This window comes from Bemisia tabaci, unplaced genomic scaffold, assembly GCF_918797505.1.
Source record: "Bemisia tabaci unplaced genomic scaffold, PGI_BMITA_v3".
Classification (NCBI taxonomy): Eukaryota; Metazoa; Arthropoda; class Insecta; order Hemiptera; family Aleyrodidae; genus Bemisia; species Bemisia tabaci.
In genome coordinates, this window is record NW_027311737.1 from 369,664 (window position 1) to 394,601 (window position 24,938).

General features: G+C 39.7%; 1 protein-coding gene across 1 annotated transcript in view; it reads right to left on the reverse strand.

The window, feature by feature from the left end:
* The window catches only part of LOC109042304 (scavenger receptor class B member 1), a gene marked incomplete at its 5' end in the record, with an annotated part of 48,155 nt that overhangs the window by 4,739 nt on the left and 18,478 nt on the right, over nt 1-24,938 (reverse strand). The window contains 5 exon segments of the mRNA XM_072305663.1: nt 706-831; nt 1,573-1,691; nt 3,211-3,497; nt 6,177-6,310; nt 18,873-19,073. Coding sequence (XP_072161764.1) covers nt 706-831; nt 1,573-1,691; nt 3,211-3,497; nt 6,177-6,310; nt 18,873-19,073 — 867 coding nt within the window.

The window sequence follows — 24,938 nt, forward strand, 5'->3', positions numbered from 1 at the left end:
CGTCAAACGGTAACTAGGCAACATGCATAACACTCCAATGCAGTATTATAATTTTTCCGTCTGATCGCAATTTATTGTGATCTGAGATACATAGGTATGAGGACGAAGATTCTGGCTGCTACGGGACCTGCCTCCTACATGACACTTCCTGGACCACGTTTCAAATTTTAAAGAGGCCGGTCTAAGGTTCATCCAGAGGGTGTAACCCATCAAGAGTCCCTTATATCGTAAAATCGACCCGAAATATATCTAATAAGAACTATGACAAAAATGTACGTATAAATCGTGTGGACTTAAAAATTAACAATTTCATCGGGTAATTTTAAAAAAAACATGAGTCATGATTCAAAAATGCAAAGAAGTGGGTTATTTATCTGGAGGTTATTACCTATCGATAGCAGCAAATATCATGAAAATTGTAAAAATAACTACGAAAAAAAATGGACGTGTGCAATGTTTTGTTTGAATGGAAACATTCACAATTTCATCGCGTAGTTTTAAAAAAAATCTATGAATCATAATCCAGAAATACAAAGATGCGGGCTTATCCATGGGTTTTGCCTGAACTTGCCATGAACATTATAGAAATCGGCCCTGCGAATCTTTAGAATGATCTGTGACGAAAAAAACTCGGAGAGTTGGGACATTTATAATTGGTATGGAAAAAAAGGCGTGAATGGCAAATCATCGATGAGAAATACTTACAAGGTGAAGCCAGAAGATAGGAATGGTCATGTTGTTGAATAGTTTGACTCTTGGAATATACTTTGTGTTGTGCATTACTAAGTTGATTTGAACTTTCGTGTCAACGGTGATTGGCACTCCCAATTCCTGGAAAAACATCAAGATTATCGTAATTTTCAACTGAGGTCGTAAATAAATATTATATTTTTCCTATTTTAATAATTTCCCTCTTGGATTTGATAAATTTCAGACACTCTGAAGGGAACGGACCTATATAATTCTACCTCCTTTGATAGTAAACTGGAGAATCAAATTATTTGTACGAAAATGGGCATGAAGCCCCACAAATTAAACGGGCTTTATGGGTTTTGTACTTGCGTTCTTACGGGGTTTCAAGTCCAAATTTAACACAGGAATGAAAACACCCTTTTAATATTTTCACCTTACACAAAATGAAAAAAAAAGCACACATGCGGTTCCTGTGGCATTCACTAACACTCTTTGAGCTGCGCCAATGCAAAATAACTCGCGAGCTCCTTCAATAAAGTGGGAAGCAACAAATCCTACATTGATGAATCTTTTACTTTGTGCTATAACAGCCGTGGATGGACCTCTGTTGAGGCGGCAAGCGACCATTTAAACTGTATTCAGAGTGAGACTTTGGTAACATTATTTATGTTGATTGTGGTTTTTCAAACTTCTTGCTGCTACCTCATCTCTTAAAATGACATTCTGAACATATTTGAGCGAAATGTGCAAAGTATATTCTCGACACGACTGGAAAAAAGTTACATTCATTGACGAGACTGTTTACCAACCTCGAAAATGTGTGTTTGAGAAGGCAGCTCTATTTTGCTAAGAACATAGAAAGTTTGATAAATTATTTACCGGTTGGATAGTTATGCTGGATTCGTGTAGGCTCTTATTCGGGTAAAGTCCTTTTAGCTTGTACATGGTTATGGGATCTGCTTGGTAAAAATGCGGGAATGATACAGCAACTGGAATATCTGTGAAAAACATTAATTCGTTTATCAGGACAGTATGCATAACAGTATGTTCTATTCTCGGTTCGAGATTCTGATTTAGGATGTTAAAAATTTCCATCGTCTTAGGTGTCAGGGAGTAGTGATTGCAAGGCTCTAGAATTGACGTTATTCTCGAGAACAGCTGAAAGTTCCCCTAAAATATGCTAAAGTTGAGAAAGTTACCAAAGAAGCATGCAAAATATCTCGAATTCAGCTATTTTGCCAGACAAGAAGGGTGTAAGCCCGCTTTTGAAGTCGAAGGTGAAATTCTTCGATTAAATACCTTTGAATAATTAGAAATAGTCTTTTGGAATATTACTCAAAATTTCACGAAAGACAAATGTCTCATTCAATAAAATTTTCCGGCTTGCAAACCACTAGGTCCATTCGCTGGAATGGTCGGTTTTGGATTTAGGTACTGCTTTCTATGGTGACACGACAGGATAATCCCGTAATTAAACCGAATTAAACAGAAAGAAATCAAGTAACATCAGTCATTGCGAAATTCCATCGAATGATTCATTTTCAAGAGAGAGCGACAGTGTGGATTTTTTTGAAAATTTCAGAGGATTATCTATGCAAGTAGGAGCGATTCCCTTTTTTCAAAAAAATCCGTACCGCCGTTTTCCTGTAAAAAAACAAAAAGCTCAATAATTATTGGCAATTGCTGATGTGGCTTATTGTTAGTTCTTCTCTGTTTAACAATCTAATCATGCCTTGAATGGAGATGTTGCATGTGTGAGGAATTTGCGATTTGACTGTTGATTCTTATGTAAAAGTTCGCGAGAAACACAATGATGCCACTGGTTTTCTCTGAAATCGTCTCCCAAGCTCAAAAAAAGCTCTCAAAGTGAGGCCAAATTGGAGGGGATATCCCACCCTACCCTGAGAGTCCACCTCTACATCAAAACAATCTCTCCATGCAAAGATAGGGAGCAAATACATCGACAGGGCTGCCACTTCATTTGTGGACTCCAAAACTGAAAACACGGCAACCCTGCTAATGTATTTGCTCCCAATCTTTGCATGGAGAGTTTGTCTTGATGAAGAGGTGGACTCTTAGGGTAGGGTGGGATATCCCCTCCATTTTGGCCTCACTTTGAGAGCTTTTTTTGAGCTTGGGAGACGATTTCAGAGAAAACCAGTGGCACCATCGTGTCTCTCGCAAACTTTTACAAAAGAATCAACAGTCAAATCGCAAATCCCTCACACATGCAACATCTCCATTGTTGTTTTTATTTGTTAATCAGCCACCCTCTAAAAATATTGTTAATCGAAAATGGAATAATCCTGTGAATTGTAATACTGGACATTTATTAAGTATTTTCAAAAGAGAAGGAGAAGTTGCATGATTTTGGAAACACTGTATTCGTGCTGGTTCCTTTTCGCTAAATGCAATCCACATGGTACTCGGCTATCATACCAATACTTCTCAAACATATTCCAGTTTACACTGAGCATTCTCAATAAGGCGGTTTATTATAAATCCTAGAAAACTTACTGTAATAGCAAGGAGACAAGTCCGAGAGTCCGGAGGGTAGACACGGGGCAAAATCTCGCTTACAGTAGCACTTGTTGTTGGCGTTGACCGAAGGAGAATCGAAGACCCCTTTAGCGAACTTGTACTTGTATACTTTGACCCCTCGGTCACTGGTGCCCTCCGAATAGAATTCGATGGGCAATGTCCGGCAGAAAGCTTTCCGGTAAAGGTTGAAGGTTCGGTCGGGGGTTAGGTATTGCGGGTACAATAATCCCTCGGTGGAACCTTGCAGTGATCCGCACGTAGAGCTGAAACAGGGTAATCTTCCGATTAAACATAATTCAATTGGACCATGGCGGATAATACATTTTAATAATGCAAGACAAGACATGTTTCTTGTACAGCATTTCATGTGAAACAAGTCAGTTTCATTAGAATAAACTTTCATCATTTTATCAGTGAAAAACTAGTATTTGGGTATTAGGTTATTAGATTTGTAGAGTCCGAATGAAAGAGGACGAACCTATGATTACGTCTCATAAATTTAAGAAGTCCCAGGGTGAACCTCAAAATTGCAGGAGCGTATTTTATGGATCAGAAGGTCGGCGCAACCTTCCCCAAACTTTTGGAAGAATCATTATTTTTTCTTCTTCTTCTTCTTCTGCCTTCTGACTAGGGCCGTGACCCTGTTTGTCTAGCCTCTAAAACAGTAATATGATGCCGATGAGAGAGATCACTTAATTCTCCGGGGATGAAAGGCAGCTCTGTGCCCATCTCTTGGGCGGTCGTCCGGGTTGCCTTTGGCTATGAGGTCGTCCTACCATACAAATCTTGGCAAGCCTTTCCCCCTCCATCCTCTCAACATGTTCCGACCACATTTTCCGGCGCATCTTGGTCCATTTGGCAATATCTTGAATTTGGCACTCTTCGCGAATTGACTCGTTGGTCTGCCTATCTCGGAGCGTAAAGCCTGCTATTTTCCTCAGGACTTTCATTTCTACGGTCCGCAACTGTTGTTTAGTGCGCTTCGTGTCCGCTCGGGTCTCCGCAGCGTAAGTCAGCACAGGTCTTACAACCGTTTTATAAACTCGAACTTTGCTCTCTTTAGCCATGTACTTATTCCTCCAAACCATTTCATTTAGGCATCCGGCTACTCTAGTTGCCTTGATTGTCTGACTCCGCACCTCGGTCCCTAAATCCTTCACACTCGTTATTAAAGCGCCCAAGTACTTAAACTGCATTACTTGTTCAACTACGGTACCGTCCACGACTAGCTTACATCGTATTGGATTTTTGCTGATGACCATACTTTTTGTTTTTTTAGCCGACACTTTCATGTTGAATACCTCTGCAGCCAGGTTGAAGGAATGGAGCATTCTTTGCAGATCATCCTCGGAGCTTGCTACTAAAACAGCATCGTCTGCATAACAGATTATTTTTTCATGGATTCAAATACGGTGTCTTTTACTGCTAAATTCATCCATGGCGCAAAAAATATCGAAATCTAAAGTTAAAAGGGAATTTTAGCAGGCTACTCGGGATTTTTAGACTTTTGAGGCCGTGAATGAGTTAAGCGCTAAAGATTATGGCAGATGGCTATTTTTCATGAGTCTTGGTTCATAAACGTCTCCAATAGTCATGAAAAACCACGGTTTTGCCGAAAAGGGGGAACCATCGCGTTGCTCCAACCAACTAAATCATGTTCTAAAATACTACTGAACAGCCCATTGGACCGCGTTAAATAGGAAGGAACCAAGCCGCATCAGCTATTGCCAAATTCAACAATTTCATTTTTTACCCAAAAACGGTTGTGCGGATTTTTGTGCAAATTTCAGTGAATTTTTTGCATAGTACACGGAGAAAAAACTTCGTGCGTGGGACCCGAAATTGAGGTCATATGGATCTCTGATTTTTTTGGATCACGCATCCATAAACTTGAGGTCCATCTGCCGAAGTTCGGGTCAGACATCTGAAGAACTTAGGGATGTACCAGATACTTCAGATGTGTGACCCGAACCCTTCGGTAAGTACCTAAGTACTTCAGATGTCTGACCCGAACTTCGGCAGCTGGATCTCAACTTCGGGTCCCCTGCACGAAGTTTTTTTCTCCGCGTATGAGGCAGATTCTTTAAAATTTTAAAGGAGTCCGCACAAGCGTTCTCTTGTCAAAAATTAAACTGCCCACTTAAATTCAGCAACATCTGATGTGGCTTGGTTCCTTTCTGTTGAACGCGGTCCAATACTTAGTAAGGCTTGCTCCGAGGAAACATTTTTCTTCACGCGATGTTTTGAACTAGCGTAGCTACAACTCAAGTATGATTAAAGTCCCATTTCGACCGCATTAAGGCGAGAAGAGCTCTAATAATCTGCCATTCGTTTAATCTGCGAGTTCATTTTCCAGCACTTCCGGCGAGGAAGCATGCGAAGCGCGTGGTCCTTTAATTGAATCACACGCTCGACCGTGTAACAAGTTGGTTGAAAGCGAAGGCTGCGGTCGGTCCAAAGGCGCCCCCCCCCCCTCCCTCTGGTGGACTCCCGCCGCGCTCATTAGCGCCATCTCGCGGTTTATTCACAAGTCCAGCCCGAGCGCCATTTCCGGTCTAGGAAGTGCACTTTTCGCACCATGCACTTCGCACATCGAAAAGTTGCCACTTCGCAGCTTCGGAGTTTCGAACGATACTTTGCTCTTGTTCGAGTACCTGTATACGGGAGGGTATTGCCATCTCTGTGCCGCTCTCTGATATGTTCATCAGTTTTAGGCTAGGGTACCTATATAGGGAGAGTATGGACATGTCGAAATCTTTGAGGTTAGGTGATGGAGCTCTTAGACCCCAAAAGGGTAGGCAATCTATGAATTCAAATAATACAGAGTGATTTATAATCACAATTGTTGGGAACTGTCGTTGGTAAAGCACGTATTTGACTTGGTTTTTGCATGAACAAGCCAATGAAGTATAAAGGTGGAGGTTGATGTAATTTCAACATACCTTTCAGTTGCGTTAGCAAGGCCCCATTGTCCAAGACCAGGGTTCCCGTTGAAATCCTGGATGGTGAAGGAATTCGAAGTTGGCCCTTGTGATGGATAATTCATGTTGATTCGATTTGCTCCTTCGTCCAACATCTGGAACATAATGCAAAAATATAAAATTAAAACCTTCCCTGTAGTTTATACTGATCATCGAAAATCTGATTTATAAAAATCAAACAGTATCGGAAAAGCTCATTAAAACAGAAACCTATTGGAAAGTTCCAATAAGTTCCGACACCTTTCCTGCTACTAATTAAGGAGGGCAGAATATCTTTTCCGCACGAAGCCCATTTGTGGTAATTTTTCCGATTATTGTTGCCGCACAAAATCTGTTTCGCACAAATTAGATCAACAATTTTGGAAAAAACAGCAAGAATTAAGAGGGAATTGAAGTATAAGCACGAAGATGAAAATAATGGAAAATTCACGCTTGAAAATCTGGACCCTGACGATCCCCGTTGGACTGAGTAAAGTGAGAAATAATTTTTTCAATCTTTGTTCACTCATTTTTCTCAGATATGTCTCATATTTTTCTCGACGATGCCATATACTACAGAAATTATTTGTGCGAAAATGGTTTTGTGCGGCAAAGATAATCGGAAAAATTACCACCAATGTACTTCGTGCGGAAAAGATAGTCAGCCTTAAGGAGTGACTACGAATACGGTCCTACATAGGCCCAGGTCCGGTCCAGCGGGCTGATTATTGAAATTGATAGACAAAGCAATAGACAAAGAAGACAAGAAGGATATGGAGGGATCCTATTGGTGGAAGCGGGTGGTTGCAATGGACAAAGGACGTAGATAATAGACTAACTAACGGCAACCCACGAGGGACCCGATAGTTAGTCCATCATTTACCCATTTAGTCTATGAGAACCACCCATTTCAACCAATAGGATTGCTCCATACTCCTCATGTCTTCTTTGTGGAAAGCTTTGTCTATAAAGTTCAATAATCGACCCGCAGGCACGCAATGTCATTGATCATACCTTGTGAAAACACTAATCCCTTTTTAACAAGTTGCGTTTTAAAATTCCGTTGCGTGCATTGTTCCGAGCCTGAAATCTCAACGGAGGCAAATTATCCGGCGCCTAAAATCACACGTTGTCCATTCGGCGAGCATCTCGGACTTCCAACAACACGATTTTGTAGAATTCACGCACCGCATTGCTCACACCCGACAACACAGATGGCCTCTCAACAATTCATGATTATACTCCCCTGGGTAATTAAGCGCGTTGCTCACATACTTTTTTTCTGGTCCATTTCTCGGAACGAACCGCAGCTGAGCTCTGAACTAGGTCGAAGATATTTTTTCTGCGCTTGATGTGTTGAATTACGTGAATATCGGGACGCGTTCAAAGCGAAAGGAGCCATTTCCGTTGTGTCATGGGCCCTGTTATGCATTTATCCTCATGGGTCTCGGGGCTCAGATTATAATGGAGATAGTTCGTTTTGATCGAAATACGTGCATCGGGCCCTTTCGTCGACTAGCCCCGGCCTTCGGTGATATCTGAGCTGACATCTCGACTAGTTATTTGTCGGGCTCTAGGATTAGGCGTCGATCAGTGCAAAAAGCGGGTTTCCGGTCGACGGTTGCTCTTGACTGATCATTCACTTCCGATTCGAAGGTGGGATCGAACTTGCATTTTGAAAGCCCCGCGGGCAGATTCTGGATGGCTTGTTAGAGCTTCTATTGTGAACCGGGCTGCACCACTTAACTGCGGAGGAGAAAGCTGGTTCTTCGAGCGGCGATCCTTTTGGACGGTCTGGTTGCATGCACTTGCATAGTAAAGTTTTTTATGGCTGAGTTTCTTAGATTAGCATTATGAAATGACTACTGAAGTGCCAAATCTCTACTCCAGCAGTAACATGGATATTGCATTTTAACAAACAAAAAAAATAAATCTTGTGAATAACATAATCCATTCCTACACGGAGAAAAAAACCTCGTGCGTGGGACCCGAAGTTTAGGTCATATGGATCTCTGAAGTTTTCGGATTGAGCATCTAAACACTTTAGGTCCAGCTGCTGAGGTTTGATCACACATCTGAAACTTCAGTTCTTACATCTGAAGTACTTCGGTTTTCACATCCGAAAAACTTCAGATGTAAGAACTGAATTTTCAGATGTGTGATCTGAACCTCGACAGCTAGACCTAAAGTGTTCAGATGCTCAATCCGAAAACTTCAGAGATCCATATGACCTGAACTTCGCGGGTCCCACGCACAAGGTTTTTTTCTCCGTGTATTAATAATTTCGTTCTCCAGATTTAGGTATAGGTTAGGCATGACAGCGGGTAAATTATTGAAATTGATAGACAAAGCAATAGACAAAGAGGACAAAAGAGATATGGAGGGATCCTATTGGTGGAAGGGGGTGGTTGCAATGGACAAAGGAGGTAGGTTAAATACTAACTAACAGCAACCCACGAGAGACCCGATATTTAATCCATCATTTTCTTCCTTACACCCACACTGGAAAAAAAAAAAAAACACATTGGATCTAGAGTCCAGACTCTTGAAAACGTAGACAAGAAAAAATATTCTTAATTCAATCGGATTTTTGCATGAATCAAAACGAAATCCGCTTAAATTAAGAGGCTTGGTTCTTGATTTAAGCTAGATTCTGATTGAATCAAGAGTACTTTTTTTGTCGATGTTTTTAAGAGTCTGGACTCTACATCCAATGTGGTTTATTTCCAGTGCATTTCGACCAATAGGATAACTCTTTACTCCCCACGTCTTCATTGTCTATCCCCTTATCCACCAATTTCAATAATCGGCCCGCTCAGGAAGTCCTCAAAGTCGAAAACCGAGATACGTGGTTGCTGACGTACACGTCGGGTTGTACCTACGGTCACACGGCGTTTTCCCTACTTTCCTTTTTCCTCGCCACGACAAGATTCCTATTCGCAGCTTTACGACGCAGCTAGATGCGTGTTTTTGAACCGAAGCCATCAACATCCATCGACCGATGCGGGAAATCGTTGATCTTATCTTTTGGCCCGGATCGAGCCGAACGTCCATAGGGCGAGCTGGCCGCGTGAACGTGGACATAACGCGGACGTTTAATTGCGCCGTAAACAAAGTAGGTGCCAAACGAAATGGTCATGGTAATGGATTAATTGTAAAACGCACGCGGAAACGACATCCGCAAAAATCCGAGCTTTGCTGATGAGGCGTGAGCGGATTATTACCGTGTTTTGCGATATATCGATCGATCTGCCATTTAAACCTATGGAAAAGGATCGATAAACAGGGTGTACTTGAATAATCGATTCTTCACTGTAGCCTCAAATGGGGAAATATCGAAAATCGATCGTTCGCGCCTGGCTACTGGTTATTACTTTTGAATCGGTGAGAGAACTGCAATCGGAATGAGAGGCGAACAGGTGTGACTTAAGCTGCTTAGCTGAGTAAAAAGCGCGTAAGTTCATGGATCCTTTTGCGGACGTTTGTTGTTTTTCTTGAGCGCGGCTGCACAATTGGAGCAGACTGCGCGGCGCGCGACACTACCGCATTACACGCACGCAGGGAAACCCCCTCGCCTTGCCGTTAATTGGACGTTTTTATGCTAAAAGGAACTATTTGCATAGAAATTGCGTGTAACATAGTTCCTTTTACCATAAACACGTCCAATTATCCTGACATAAGTGGAATGATTCTGATTTTCATGTGACACTATTCTCGATAGAAGATTTGCGTATCGCGATACGAACTTTCAAATTCGCTAGATTTGTGCGGAATTTTTAACAGGTGTTCTGACAAAAGATTAACGAAGATTGGATTAGAGTCTACTCTACGTTCCACGTTAAATTACACGGATGAAAATATTTGTGTTCTTGTGTTACTTCCCCCTCAAATTGCGAACAATTTCCTCCACTGTGTAAATGCAAAAAAAAAAGTAATGCAAAAACTTCCGTCCGGCCCTGTCGACTACTTTCTTTACTCTGCATTTAAGTCTCCACCAATATTTATAGGGTCTCTGACCCCAGACTCTGCGGAAAACCGATTCAAACGTACTTGGTCAAATTGTCACGAGGTGATGAATCACGTCTGGTCGCATCGACTACTTTCTTACTCGTGCCTTTAAGTCTCTAATGTGACTTTTGAAATTAATTTTATAAATTACATGCAAAAATTGTTTTAACCCCGGGACTCCTTCACGGCAAATTCGGTAACCAGTGCAGCAGGTGAAAACCGTCAAAGGTCAACAACTTTCTGCCACCCAGATTCACCAACATTTTTTTTTTATTCCCAGTGTCCAGGTGTCTATGAAAGAGGTAGTTTTGTGTTAAAAAAGAGGCTCTCTCAGCATCAATACGGGAAAGTGGAGAAGACTGATTTTCGGCACCACCAGGATCATCTTGAATCGTATATGAGGACTTATCTGTGACAATAGCGGATGTGAAAAATTACCTTTTCGAAACACGTTAAAATAACTGTTTTGTTCACACAAAAATTTAATATGTTTGGCTCTGGCATAATGTACAGATCTCAAAGATCACATCTCAAGTATTTTCTCAAAATTTTCTCGATGCCAAAACAGTTTTATGGATGTGTGTCGGTCGAAAAGGTAATTTTTCACATCCGCTATTGTTTCAGATAAATCCTCACATGGAGACACTCTTTGTAATTACCGCGCTGATGTTTATGATCTCTGTACCTTGTATCACCGGTTTTCCCCTCAGAGGGAGCTGGTGATTAAATTTCAAACTTTGGTAATCTTTGTTTTTACGTGTTTTTATTTTGCTGCGCTGGGCCGAGTCTGTTTATCATGTGATCAGTATTGGTCTCACAATATCAGCGAATCGGTGACACATTCTATTTATTTTTCGAATTTTTCTCTGGTTATAATGAAATTGTAACCTTTCGATACGTTCCGCGTTTTTAGATTTATCCTCTGCTTTTTTGCAGCCTTTCCCCAAATTGGGTTTTTATTTTATTTTGTAGGTTAGATTAATGGCAGCACCTTGAATTTGGGTGAGTTTCATATCTGCCCGAGTAAATGTATGGCCCTGCAAGGAAATGGCTGGTGCCTATCCAAAATCGAAGTGACTCTACTCTAAAAAGTAGTTTTTCTGTGCTTAAGATTAATCGTAGAAGATTTTTCATTAGAAAAAATTTCATTGAACCCGCGTCTGAAAAGTTGGCAGTTGTTCGCTTCCCGTTTGCATGCGACTAAGCTCCGTCGCACAAAGGATCGAGTCAAGGGTGGAGTTCGGACAAAATATGGAAACTTTAAAAGCTCATAACTCCGTTCATACAAAATTTTGGGTTTTCAAAAGTGGCTTCATTGATTTCCTCGTAGAATTTCCTTCTAGATGCACCCCTTACAATTTAAACTGTGACGAATTAAACATCAAAATTTGCAGTTTTGCTTAAAAATTTCATGGCCGACCTCCTCTCTGATTGACTCTATCCACTGTGCGTCATTAGATAGAAATCTCTGATTGATTGCGGGTGACAACGCCACTGTGGGCACAAACAAAAAATGATCCTTTGTACACATCAGTCAATAGTCACCGATTAACAACTTAACTGATGCGAGTTCTACCCTTCGATCTGGAAGGACTGCCGAAGCACCTAAATAAGGATTTGAATTGAAAAACAAGCTGCTGGTTCCAACACTACTGTGTTGGAGAGCTCGCCTTTGGGAAACTATTAACAACTATTAATGATTTTTTCTGAAATTGTATATGTATTAAATGAATCTTTACCCAATTATCAGAGGTTACATGCCGATGCAAAATGTTATGACGTAATTTCATATGACAAATTTTTCACATTACAATAAATAAAGAGAAATAAAGAGAGAGAAATGGAATTATCTTTTATGAATGTGATTTTGCGGCAAATGTTGCAATGGCTATTTTTGCCATCGCATTTTTGTTTTTGGCTTTCATCGTTGATAAGCTTTTTCTTAACTTGTCAACAATGTAATGAAACCATATGATTTAATTTTAATTTTTTTTTTTAAATCAAGTCGCCAACTTGAATTAAGGTTATACTTTGTTAAGCTGGCAGTCTGAAATTCTGAATTTTTATCGGCACAGAGTTCAAAGAAACTATAATTTAGCACGGTTTGGAGGAACGTTTCTGCCATAATTCTTACACAATACTTATGGTATACACTAAGAGCTGAAAAGGAATTCACTTGAATTTTAGCGTGGAGCTCGAGAGACCACTTCAAGCCTTTGTATGCGAGTGGCTCAATGGAGCACATCACGCCTTTGTAGGTATGGGGTGGCTCAATGGAGCACCTCGCGCACTATAAATAGCACGGAGCTCGAAAGAGCACTTCATGCATCTGTATTTTAAGGTTAAAACGAACTCTAAAGAAACTCAATGCGAGGCTCAAACGAATTCTCAAGCATTCTAAATGCGAGGCTCAAACGAATTCCCAAGCATTCTTGATGCGAGGGGCTCAAACGAATCCTAAAGCATTCTTAATATGAGGTTTAAACAAACTCTGAAAGGATCCCAATGCGAGTCTCAACCGAGCTCTCAAGCATGCAATTATTTTGAGGTTAATTAACCTTCTATGGTACCAATAACGGCAATCTTAAGGATTATCCATTAATTATGCGCAAATCTCAATCTTAGTCTTAGTAACTTAAAATTAATTGAACAAATTATTAAATCACGTCGAGGTCACCATGTTTTTTATTTTAAGAAATAATAACAATTGCAAGTACAACTGCACACAAAAACTGCATTGAAAAAATAAGAGGATGATAACATACAATTAGGTTATTTGATATAAAACCATAGCAACATGCTATGATATGCTCGGCCACTGGAAAGTGCTGCTCTCTAGTGTAGCAAACGAGGAACAATTAATCCTCAGTTGAATGAGGGAACGGAAATGTTCGACGGAGGAAAACTGTAACCCGCGAAAATTCAACTTTTAGACCTTGAAATCAATGGGATTTTGGCCGTTCCTCCGACGGCAACGAGAACCATCCATTCGTCGCCACGGACACTACCAATGCTAAAAGAAATCGATCGCAAAGAGCTCTCCCGAGTGGGCGAGCTCAAAAAAATTCGACTTTTTCCTCATAACGTCTCGTATCAGGACGTCTGAAATGACAAGTAGTGTGAGACATTTATCTCTTATTCATCCTTAAATTTAGAAATGTTTATTGTAAAATTTTGTCACGTAAACTTTAACTATGATGATTGAATTCCAACCCCATCGGGGTAAGGGACTAGGGCTTTATTCATGGATGATGGGGGCCAGACCATTCCTAATTAATCATAACCAGACTTCAGCCACAACAATTTTCTCGCTTTAGCCACAATTTGAGTGAGTTAAGGGCCAGTTCTGATATGTAAGGGATGGCTATATCATTCAATAAAGTGTGTTTTTACCCGAAAATTGGGGTCCAGTCACAATTTATTTTTTGCCGTGTGCTTTGTGGTCCATTGTTTCTTATGTTTCATATTATGGAGAACTAGCTGCCTTTCTCAGTTATTATGAGAAGTTTTGATAACCATCAAAACATTGCCATGATCCTAGATCCTGAACTAGAGGGTGTAATTGCTGTCCCCCAAATTCCAGTAACGATAATCAGAAAATAAACATTGACACAAATGGGGAACATCCAGCAATAAAATGTCTTGATCTTTTGAAGAACTTTGTTTTTATAGTAATGAAAATATGAGCTTCGAATGCCATGTTAGCATTAAAAGCAAATCTACTCCGTTTTCTTGATATGGAAATTATATTTTCTTCTGGTTAATTTTTTTTCAGCCCCTCCGAAAAAAATCATGTAAGTGGTTCTTGATCCCTTACTGATGATGACCTCATACATCTAGTAGCCAGTAAAACATTTCTGATAGTACTTGTCACGTGGCTGGTAAACGAAATCAGATGTCTGACATAGTTCTAGCACTGGTTACTTCATTTATAATTAGGATTCTACAGTAACCACTATTATTCTCCTTTCTTCAAAAAAAAAAAAAAAAAATCCCAACGTTTTGCTTACCGATGTATGTCTAACGGACGGTGCCGGTGGAAGTCAGAGGGTAATTTCTTAATTTTCGTAATTTTACAAATTCCAATAATTTTCTCTCTGATTTTTGGAAGAATAAACGGAAATTGTTATTTTTTAACCGTGTACCAAAATTATTTTCAGGTTCTAGAAACGAACCAGAATCAACCAGTTTCGTCATGACGATTCCTGGACGAGTCATAAAACTGTGTTGGCAACGAGTGAGTTTTTTCGTGAAATTTAGTAATCTCCCGAGTTTGGCAAAGAATTCGCTATTTCCTGCCGGTCTTGTTTCACGACCGATTCTCATCATTAATCACCGTGACGCGTTGTCTTGTGACAGGCGGAGCAGCTCGACAAACGTTCACAAAAAAAGTGTAAAAAATTAGACTACACACTCATTTACGGAGTACCTTTAAACTTTTTTAAGAGCTAGAAGTATCACCTGATACGACGCGATCTGAGTCGGTTCCGCATTTCTGATAAGTGGAAATATACTCGTGGCAGTGCACTCGGTGCGCTCGTGATTGTCGAACAGTGGCGTGGCGTGCTTTGCGATATACCGATTGTTAAGCCATATTTATATGTATGGAAAAGGATCGATAAACAGGGTGTTCGCAGCGAACACCTTAATAATCGATTATTTACCATAGGTGTAAATGGCATAACAATCGATGTATCGCAATTCACGCCACGCCGCTGTTGTCAAATTTAACCCGAGCTTTAATATCAGACTGTCAGAGAGTGAAATTAAATGCTCGTATCAATAAAACGATTCGTGTCATTTCCGTCTCATATTTCATAAAATTTTCAAAGGTCAAATAGTCCCGTTCACTTATGGTGGCCGTATCCACTTTTTTTGAGTAGTTTTCTCCGGGTGAGCGGAGTTCTGATTACCGAATCCGAGGTCTGGGACCTGCCCTCTAGAGTCCCTCTACACTGCCGTGCTAAGGAAGAACGCCGTATGAGCCTATAGACGTTGCCAAGTTTCCTCCGATAAAAACCAAAATTACTGGGAAAATTATAAGTATTATTTTCTAAAATTTTCCGACAACTTAGTAAACACTTTAATCTATAATATCTGAAAATTTCAAAAAATAGTAAACATGAATGTTGTCAAAAATACATGTTTTATAAAGGGAAATTTGGCAACTCTTGAATGTTCATATGTAAAGCACCGTAACGCTCGCTAACCCCCCCCCCTCCTAAATGCGTTACGAAATGCTTGAACGGCCCCTTATTCCCATTTTAAGTTATTGATTTTGCAGTACTGTTACTCGAACCAAACTTATATTTAGTGCAATGGAAAAAAAACACATTGGATCTAGAGTCCAAACTCTTAAAAACATTGACGAGAAAAAATACTCTTGATTCAATCAGATCTAAGCTTAAATCAAAAGGAAATCCGCTCAAATTAAGAGGCTTGGTTCTTGATTCAAGCAAAAATCCGATTGAATCAAGAGTATTTTTTCTTGTCGATGTTTTTTAGAGTCTGGACTCTAGATCCAATGTATGTTTTTTTTCCAGTATACTGTTATGTACTCGAACCGAACTTATTTTCAGTGTTGACCGAAAACTTTGATGATCAAAAGTTTACTCCCTGTGACCGCAACTTTTTCCATGATGCACGTTCGCTTCCGTGTGTGCAAGTGCATCATTCCCATCACAAATTTTCTTCCGGAATAGATAGGTCAAGCTCGGAATATCCTGCAAACCGCGTAGCCCTACACATCGTGGTCGGGGAGAAAATGGCGACTAGGAAAAATTAATTAGCCGAGCATCGGAAGGCCGGACGATGAATTTGCGGGGACCCGCTAATGGCTAGCTTGCACTCATTACTTGCGGTGGGATAGCGACGGATGACCTCTCGTTCCTTGCTGGGTTTCAGTGTCTTTGCCACGGTCGTCGTACGACAAATTAAACGATTTTCCTCCCAGAGCGCTGCCGTGATAGCCAAGAGAGCACTAAGTGTCAAAGTTTCGAAATCGACTTTCCTTCAAAATTAGTCAAATCTCTTTTTGATAAAATCACTGTAATAGCTAAAACATCAAAATTCATCCCATTTCCATGTAGTGAGGCATATCGACGGTGTAAGTCGGCATTCACATACACTGGAAAAAAAAACATTGGATGTAGAGTCCAGACTCTTAAAAACATCGACAAGAAAAAATACTCTTGATTCAATCGGATTTTTGCTTAAATCAAAAGGAATTCCACTCATATTAAGAGGCTTGGTTCTTGATCTAAGCAAATCTGATTGAATCAAGAGTATTTTTTCTTGTCGATGTTTTTAAGAGTCTGGACTCTAGATCCAATGTGTTTTTTTTTCCAGTGTAACTCGTTTGCGGTGTCTGAAAATCTCCGCCTCTTTTTTTTTTTTATTATTTTTAAGGAGAACAAATTGACATCATTCCTTGAAGTTATGCAGAATTTTCTTCGCGCAGCGAAGAAAAATCACGGCAGTTTTAAAGAATTGCTGTTGAGTAGTTTTCCGTTTGAAAAATAAAACATGACAGGAAGTCTGCGACGTCGCAAACCGAGTTATGTGATTGCCGACTTACACCGTCGATATGAGAGAGGTACAAGTGCGCAAAAAATGACGTAGTTTCAGGCAAGACAGCAGTAAGTGACAATATTCTTCTAAAGAGCAGATGGAAACAGTGCTTTCAAGTAAAGTGCCGTCCTCTCCTGCCAATTTCTAACCTGAAAATGTGTTTGTTGTGTGTCCAAAACGCAACCACAAAAGCATGCAGAAGATAGCATTTACGGCTGTCTTGCCTAGCATGAAAATGGAAAATACCCTTCATATGCAACTGAAATGAAATCGGTCGATTTTTAATCATCCAAACGATTTCTAGGAGTCTTCCGGACGATTAGTGGCAATTTGACGAAGAACGGAGGCTTTTTTCAATAAAAATCTCCTTCTCAGACGTTTCTGAGCCAGTTTTCTCAAAACTTTATTTTTGCACGTACTGCTCTCTTCGCTATCTCAGCAGCGCAGTGGCGTACGTGCAATGCGTGAAGTATCGATGCAGTCTTGCAGGCACTAACAGCGCGCACCGTGGAGTACGCGCAATGCGTGAGGTATTCGCGTAATCTTGCAGGCGCTAACATTGCCGTGACTGTAATTGAAATAAAATCTGTCAATTTTTAATCTATCCAAACGATTTCTAGGAGTCTTTCGGACGATTAGTTATAATATGAGAAAGAACGGAGGTTTCTTTCCATAAAATTTTCCGGTTAGAAGCTTCTGAGCCCGTTTTCTCCAAACTTCATTTTTGCACATACTGCTCTCTTCGCTATCACGGCAGAACGACGGATGACACCTCGTTCCTTGCTGGACTTCAGTGTCTTTGCCACGCTCGCTCGTCGCTCGACAAATTAAACGATTTTCCTCCTTGAGCGGATATTCTCTTCGTCGCTTGTCGCCGAATCGCCAGGGAACGGGAGGTAATTTCGACCTAATACACCTCATTGAGCCTGGCCTCGCTTCATCGGCGATGGGTCGGATTGGTACCCGTATGACTGAGGAGCTCTCATCGAGTCTGAAGAGATACATTTTTTACGATGGCAAGTAGGCCTTTCTTAGAGTACCTCTATAGGAAGGGTGCGGCCATGTGGGCAATTTTGAGGTTAGGTCATGGAACTTTTACGGCCAAAAAAGGCAGCCAAACACTGAATTTAAGTTACCCAGAGTATTTTATTAGAGACATAATTATTGATTAAAAAAAACCGAGCGACAAGCCAAAATAAATAATATAATATAGTATAGTTTGTTGCACGTGTGTAAGTAGTTCCTCATCTACGTGTAGTTCAAAGTACTAGACATGTATTATTTATTTTGGCTTGTAGCTCGATTTTTTTAGTCACTAATTATGCCTATGAGCTTAGCCAGTCTTTGACACTACCATTTAATTTATTACTGTACAATTATCACGACCCGATGCTTGATTCTTGTAGATCAGCTAAGAATAATACGATCTGTCTAAACAGCAACTTCCCACGTTGAATATTGACCAAGATATCGCACTTGGAAAGTAAGGGTATTTGACGTCATCCACCACGGCATCGACACCCTTAGTTTCTTCCTCCTTCCTTTCATCTGTCAAAGTGACGCACATTTGCATTGGTTACTCAACGTGAATCTCGAATGAAAGCAAGATGGAAGAAACCAAGGTCGTCACTACCACCGCGGATGACGTCATAAACCGACTTTTTCAAAGGGCGATATCTTGAGTAATATTGAACGCAAAAAGTTGCTTTTTTGGACAGATCTTATTATTTTTAGGCGATCTACTAGAATCAAGCATCAAAACACGATTCTAAGACCAGCGCAACTCCATTGGGAAAAAAAACACATTGGATCTAGAGTCCAGACTCTTGAAAACATTGACAAGAAAAAGGACTCCTGATTCAATCAGATTTAAGCTCAAATCAAAAGGAAAAGCCGCTCAAATTAAGAGGCTTGGTTATTGATTTAAGCTTAAATCTTATTGAATCAAGAGTATTTTTTCTTGTCCATGTTTTTAAGATTCTGGACTCTAGATCCAATATGTTTTTTTTTTTTTTTTTTTTTCCAGTGTGACCCATTCTGTCCTGCGTTTAAGTCTCCAGGGTAGTTGAAGTGATATGGGCGGTGCTGTTTCTAACTTACCCTATCCAAGAGCCCAAATTTGGCGAAGTTGATCCAACTTGGCAAGATGTTGCTGGCCAGCTGGACGAGGGGTTCATCGTAACCCCATAGGTACTCGTGGACGGACAACTGTCGGAACGGCTGTGTGTCCAGATACGTGACGAGAGTCCTCAGTCCAACGTTCATGAACATTGACGAGTTATACAGCATGGACGATATACCCTGTAATCATAAGAAAATTCAAATGGCGTTAGAGAGTTTTCAGAGGATCACGATGAAAAATGATTTATAGATGGATTGCATTTTGCAAAAAACCAACAGCAGTTCAATTTTGCTAGGATTGCGTAACTCACATTCTTCGCAATACAATTACTAAAATCGTGAAAAAAAAATAAATTTACTAAGGTGATTTTTGTCTTTGAATTTACAATTTATTGGGAGGTAGCATAAAATTTGTTTAGATGATCAGTATATATTTGCAAGGTAAAATAAGTTTTTCAATCTCAGCGGCACTGGAATACTCTTGGTTCCTTTTTGCATAGTGCGATTCAAATCAAGCATACATTAACAAAAAAATGTTTAAAAACATGCGCGTTTTACATTCATAAAAACAAACTATTTTTGAATGTGATTGAAAGCAAATTACTCGGAGAAAAATGTTTTGAGTCAAAGGATTTGCCTTCCATTTTGGCGAATCCAATTTAATGTTTTTATGATATTTACGATTTAATTTTTTTTTTAAATTTTCTTCTTTTTATAATTTAATGTGCTCGGTGGTACATGGCCTGACAAACAAAGTCATGCCCAGTATGCCCTAGTGGTTCGTAGAAGGAGAAGATTTCTCTCTTTCAATCCAAATGATGTATTTCGTTTTAAAGAAAGTTTATCTAATACAGAGAAGTCTTCGACTCGAAAATTTTTCCTTTGTAACAAAGATGGTTTATTTTTTAATTGAAACGTGTTTTTTCTTGCCTATAAAGGCAGACTGCTCACATGCCTTAAAAGTTGTCATTATTGACCTCAATTTCGGAAATAGTGTGCGTATTTTTCGATGAAAGCAAAATATGGATAGAATTTTAATTCTGTTTATTTTAAATGGCAACGAAAGTGACCTTAAGCTCCTTTTCCTCTTTTCAATTCAGCATTATCAACGTCATTTTCCCGGCATTTAAGAATCCGTGAAAAGTGATTGCTGAAACGACATCACTGGTCAATTTGTGATTTACTGAAAACTCGATTTTCAAAATTTCGTGATGTCTCTATTCCCAGAATGTATCATAAACTTTAATTGGATACAACAGAAAGTGACCAAGTGATATTAAGTAGCGTGCATTACAGGTTTCTTTTCCTATAAGACTAGATGCAAAAAATAAATGTTAAGTCCAAGTTTGGAATACTAGAAACTTTCGGTAAATTTTTATATTTTGGGAGGATAGTATAAATTTGGAAGTCAAGTTTAAAAGAAATTAAAATGTATATGTTAGCTTCATTAAAACTTGCAACCCTTTTTTGTAAAAATGTAACTTGGTTCCTTTTTGCTAAATTTGGTCCATTAAGACTACATGCCACACGCTTAACTGTGAACACACATCCTGGCATCGCGAGATAGTTGGGGAGCACTTAAAGCCTGGTCCAACAAATCACAAAGTCTTTGACCTCAATGATTCGCAGAAGTTCACAGCTCCGCAGTTTAATGACACTGATTTTCGGCGTCTGCTCTCAGAGTTTACGTTTGCTCATGAAAAGATGATATTGGGAAGTGATGTCAAGGTCCTCATGAGTGTCGCCTGAGGTTATGAAACGGAGCAAGCTCTTCAGTTTATTTAAACTTGCACCTTAACAGTCCAGACTGAAGGCACTCGTGGATTTCTGAGGCGCCATAATTGCCAAATGAGCTTCATTGGCCGCCTCTATACCCGAATCTCAGAAATCACCAACTACTCTCCCAAATGATTGATCGAAGGATTTCATGGAAAGATAAGAAGTTTTCTGTGATTCAGTATGAATGAAGCTACAAATGAATTGGCCACAGTATAATATTTAAAATCCACTGTAACTGAATCAGAATAACAAGTATCTTGTATATTTATGCGCGGTCGCCTACTTTAGGCACGAAATCTCGATGATGAGCTTAGAATTCGGGGAAGTTATTTGTGAAAAAATGGTTAGCTGAGTAGACACCAAATCGGTCGCTAATCCGTAAAAAAATCATAGAAACCGCACGAAATAAAGAAAATTGGAAATTTCGAAGTTAATTGTTTTTGCTTGGATTTTTGGTGAAAAAATGAGGATCATTAGAAAGTTCATTGTAAGTGTACTCAAGGAAGGAAAATTGACGGAAAATTTTTAGGCATAATACTGCTCACAAAGTCTCTCCATATAGAAATAAATCTTATGAGAAAATTAAGGAGAGTGAGAGCATTTTGGATGATTCTGGTGAAATCTGTCAAAAAGCTTAGGAATACTTCGGCAGAATTATTGAATGCATGGCATCGTGTATGTATGTATCGGCAGAATGTATGTAAAATTTTAGCCTTGTTACCCGCTTTTTAAATTGTTTTTTTATTGCTTCGGCAGAATGTTGACGGTTTTGTGCACTGAAAAAAACTCCGGCCGTGGGAGCCGTAATTACGGGTAATATAGACATACCATCCGTTCCGGGCTTAGAGGCCGAAAGTTCCGGCTGTTGGAGCCGGCCTCTGAACCCGGAGCAATCGAAGCTACGCCTCCAGCACCCGGAATTTTCAGCCTTTGAGCTCGGAGCGGGCGGTATTTCTATAGCCCGTAATTGAATCAGTGAGAACGAAAACACACCAACTCGAAAAAATGAAAACACTCGAGACAGGCACAAAACTGCACAGAAGGTGAAGATGTTAGTCTAAGAAAAATATTTTTAGTGCCGAAAGACAAGTTCTTAAGGATACTTTATAGATGCAAGTTGGAACAAATGCGCTAACTTCAACGATCTTTTAAAAAATTGACTGTCTTTAATGAAAAAAGAGCATTTTCCGGTTACCGAGTTGGTTTGTTTGCGTTCTCACTAATTCAATTACGGCTCCCACCGCCGGAGTTTTTTTCCAGTGTGGTAATGTCTGGAAGGTGATTTGGCGACATCGTGCGAAAGTGTCAAAGAACGCTAAAGCTGAGTGCAAGAGCGAAGACGCGAGACGTAGCTCAAGGTTGGTTCGCGTGCCGGACTGCACTTCGGTATCGATACTTGAAGAACAGTGTCGAAACAACTACGGAATCCCTTTCCAGAGAAATAACACTGTATAAGTATGTTAAAGAATCCAGCCAGTTTAAGTGCCTTTTGACAACGGATTCAGTTTCGTGTCCACTCTGTTGTCACGTGACACAATGATGGGGTATACTAAAGCTTCCACTACACTAAAACCTTTGAAGTGCGTAGTCATAGAGGTGATTGGAAATTGTTTATGAAACTTATTTTCAATAAAATAAATTGGAGAATTTGGAGGTGTCTGAAATTTAATGAATTTCGTGTTTAAGGGGAAACTGTACTGAGCGCACTATGAATAAGATATCCTTGGTTTCTAATTTGAACAATTATTCGAGGAAATATGACAAAGTTCTCAAATCTCCTAAACTATGATGAGTGCATATGTCTTTAAACGAGAACTGCTACCAGATGACATCACTAGGTGCAAATCATCACTTTTTAATCCATGTTTATACTGTTTTCCAAACCAAAAAAAAATTTAAAAAAATACTATGAGGTCAGCTTTTTAAGCACTCTCAGATGAATCAATAAAAAAATGGCGCGCAAAATTCCCTATTCTCTTTCATTTAAAGACATTTTTTCGAGACAAAAATTGCTTGAATGAAAGAATTTCATTTAAATGCAAATGAGCTTTATTTCAGTCACAGAAACAGAAAAATGCAATGCTCCATCAGTCACGAAGTAACTTTCCTCCGACTTTCGGTTAATGCAATTAAAATTTTTCGGCCCGAATGAAATAGCTGGTCCACCCGGAGAATTCAATGTCTTAGGTCCCTTTTCCATCAAGTTTCATCGTAGTGTCACGAGAAAAGTTTTCATCTGGCACTCAAACACGCCATGTAACTTTCAGCGTGCAGTGTGGATTGTGAGTGTATGGCTTCAATGAGCTTTTACGAGTTTTTTTAAAACCACATTTATACCTCAGGTATGAGGAAGATGCAGCATGGAACTCCGGGATGGAAATAAATTTATAGCCAGAATAATGATCAAGACAATTAGTTTGACACTTTTTCGAGGGCTTTGTCTAACCATGAGCGTGTAATAACAAAAATCTGACCTTAAAAGTGAACAATCATCTGTCTTCAAACCTCATAAGAACAGGGTCGAGAATCGTTGGATGCACTTTTCATGGCGATGTCATTAGTAACCGCAGTCACTTGAGTCTGCCTTGTCGGCACATGTGCCCAATGAATCTATGTTCCAAAGTGCATCTTATCCGCTCGGAAATAATGCATCGTAAAATACTCATCATTTCGATGCCATTAGTTTTTCTGTCCCATCCCACTTTCCGGCCTCCTCTTTCTCATCACATGATTACAATATTTCCGGAGCTTTGGTCTTGACCCCCACACGTAAATTTATCAACATGTCTAGAAGTCATAACAACACTTCAGTAGGCAATTCAGGACTTAGATTTCCGATTTGTTCTTGAAGTAAGACCTATGGAAATAATTGCATTGCAAATTCTGGGTGGATTGCATTAAAATAATAAGGGTGCAAAATAGCTGCTTTGGATAAAGAACTCGCAAGCGATTTTTGCACAAGAATATGCTGCTAAAAATCATCAAATCCACATTTAGAGTCATTGTGCATGGTTCTTTTACGTAAAAGAATCAAGTTCAAGAGGGAAGAACCAAGTTGCTCGGTAAATGTGAGGAGTATATTTGTTAGTTTCTTCCTTTGAGGGCCTTCTTGAGTGTTTGCAGTTGGTCCACTTCTCTCTGACTTGAGGAAAGATCCAAGGCGGAGACAACGGTGCACTTCGTTCCTTTCTCTGAATTAGACTACATTTTACAATACGGAACTACCACCGCTGGTTCATTTAGAAACAACATTTGTGCTATTAATTTTCTTATACGGTTAGGTGCTTTTATGGATGAGCCGGAAATAGTAAATCCCAATAATTGCAAAAGTAGTCCATTGATCTGGCTCTTTTTGTGCAGGAACAGGAAGCACAGTCGTTCAAATTGAGAAAAGAAAATATTGATTTTAGAAGAACAATTGAATTCTCTAGTTAAGAATAAAGAAGGCTCCTACAGTATATTTAAATTAAAATACTGTAATGCAAACTTCTTTCGTGCGGAATAAATAAGAAAAAAATTCTACACAAGGCTGCCTTGCAAAGTAAGAACGCCATATGAGCCATCAAGCGTCGCCAAAATTTCCCTCAACCCCCCGATGTAATGCCCACAGGCGGTTCCGGGGCTTCATTAGATTAGTTCTTTTAATCTTAAGATCAATAATGTATTTAATTTGTACCATCTTTAATATGTCTATGTATCTCTAAATATCTAATAAAGCATTAAAAAAAAAAAATTTCCCTCGCCAAATCACGAATTTTCAGAAAAATTTGCGAATATTTCTCCTCCGATCTTTCAGAGGCTTATATCGTAATTTGATGTAAAAGGTTTGAAAACTTCACGGAAAAATATTCGTAGCTTTCCTCAAGAATAAGAATTTAAAAGAAGAAATTTGGCGACATTTGAATGCTCATGTGGCGTTTGTGCTAAGCGCGGCAAAAATATGCCCCTTGTTTTCCGGAAAACTTGCTTTATTTTCGGTAAACTCGTTCCGTGTATGATTTCTTAATTCTAATCGGTGCTCCTGCTTGAAAGATTCAAGCGAGCACTTCCACGATGAGTATCATGGATTCGCACGTTTAAATGAGCCCGACAAATTGACAACTCAAGGATGATTCAGAATCGCCGTGCAAAATTTTACTCCTACATCCTGGTAATCTTGATAAATGATGTCGGCACAATGTACTCGCGGATGGTGTTTCGGCGGAATCAAAGTTCAGGAGCGGTCAAGGCTCACCGATTATGGGACCCAATCGAGTCGCCGTAAGG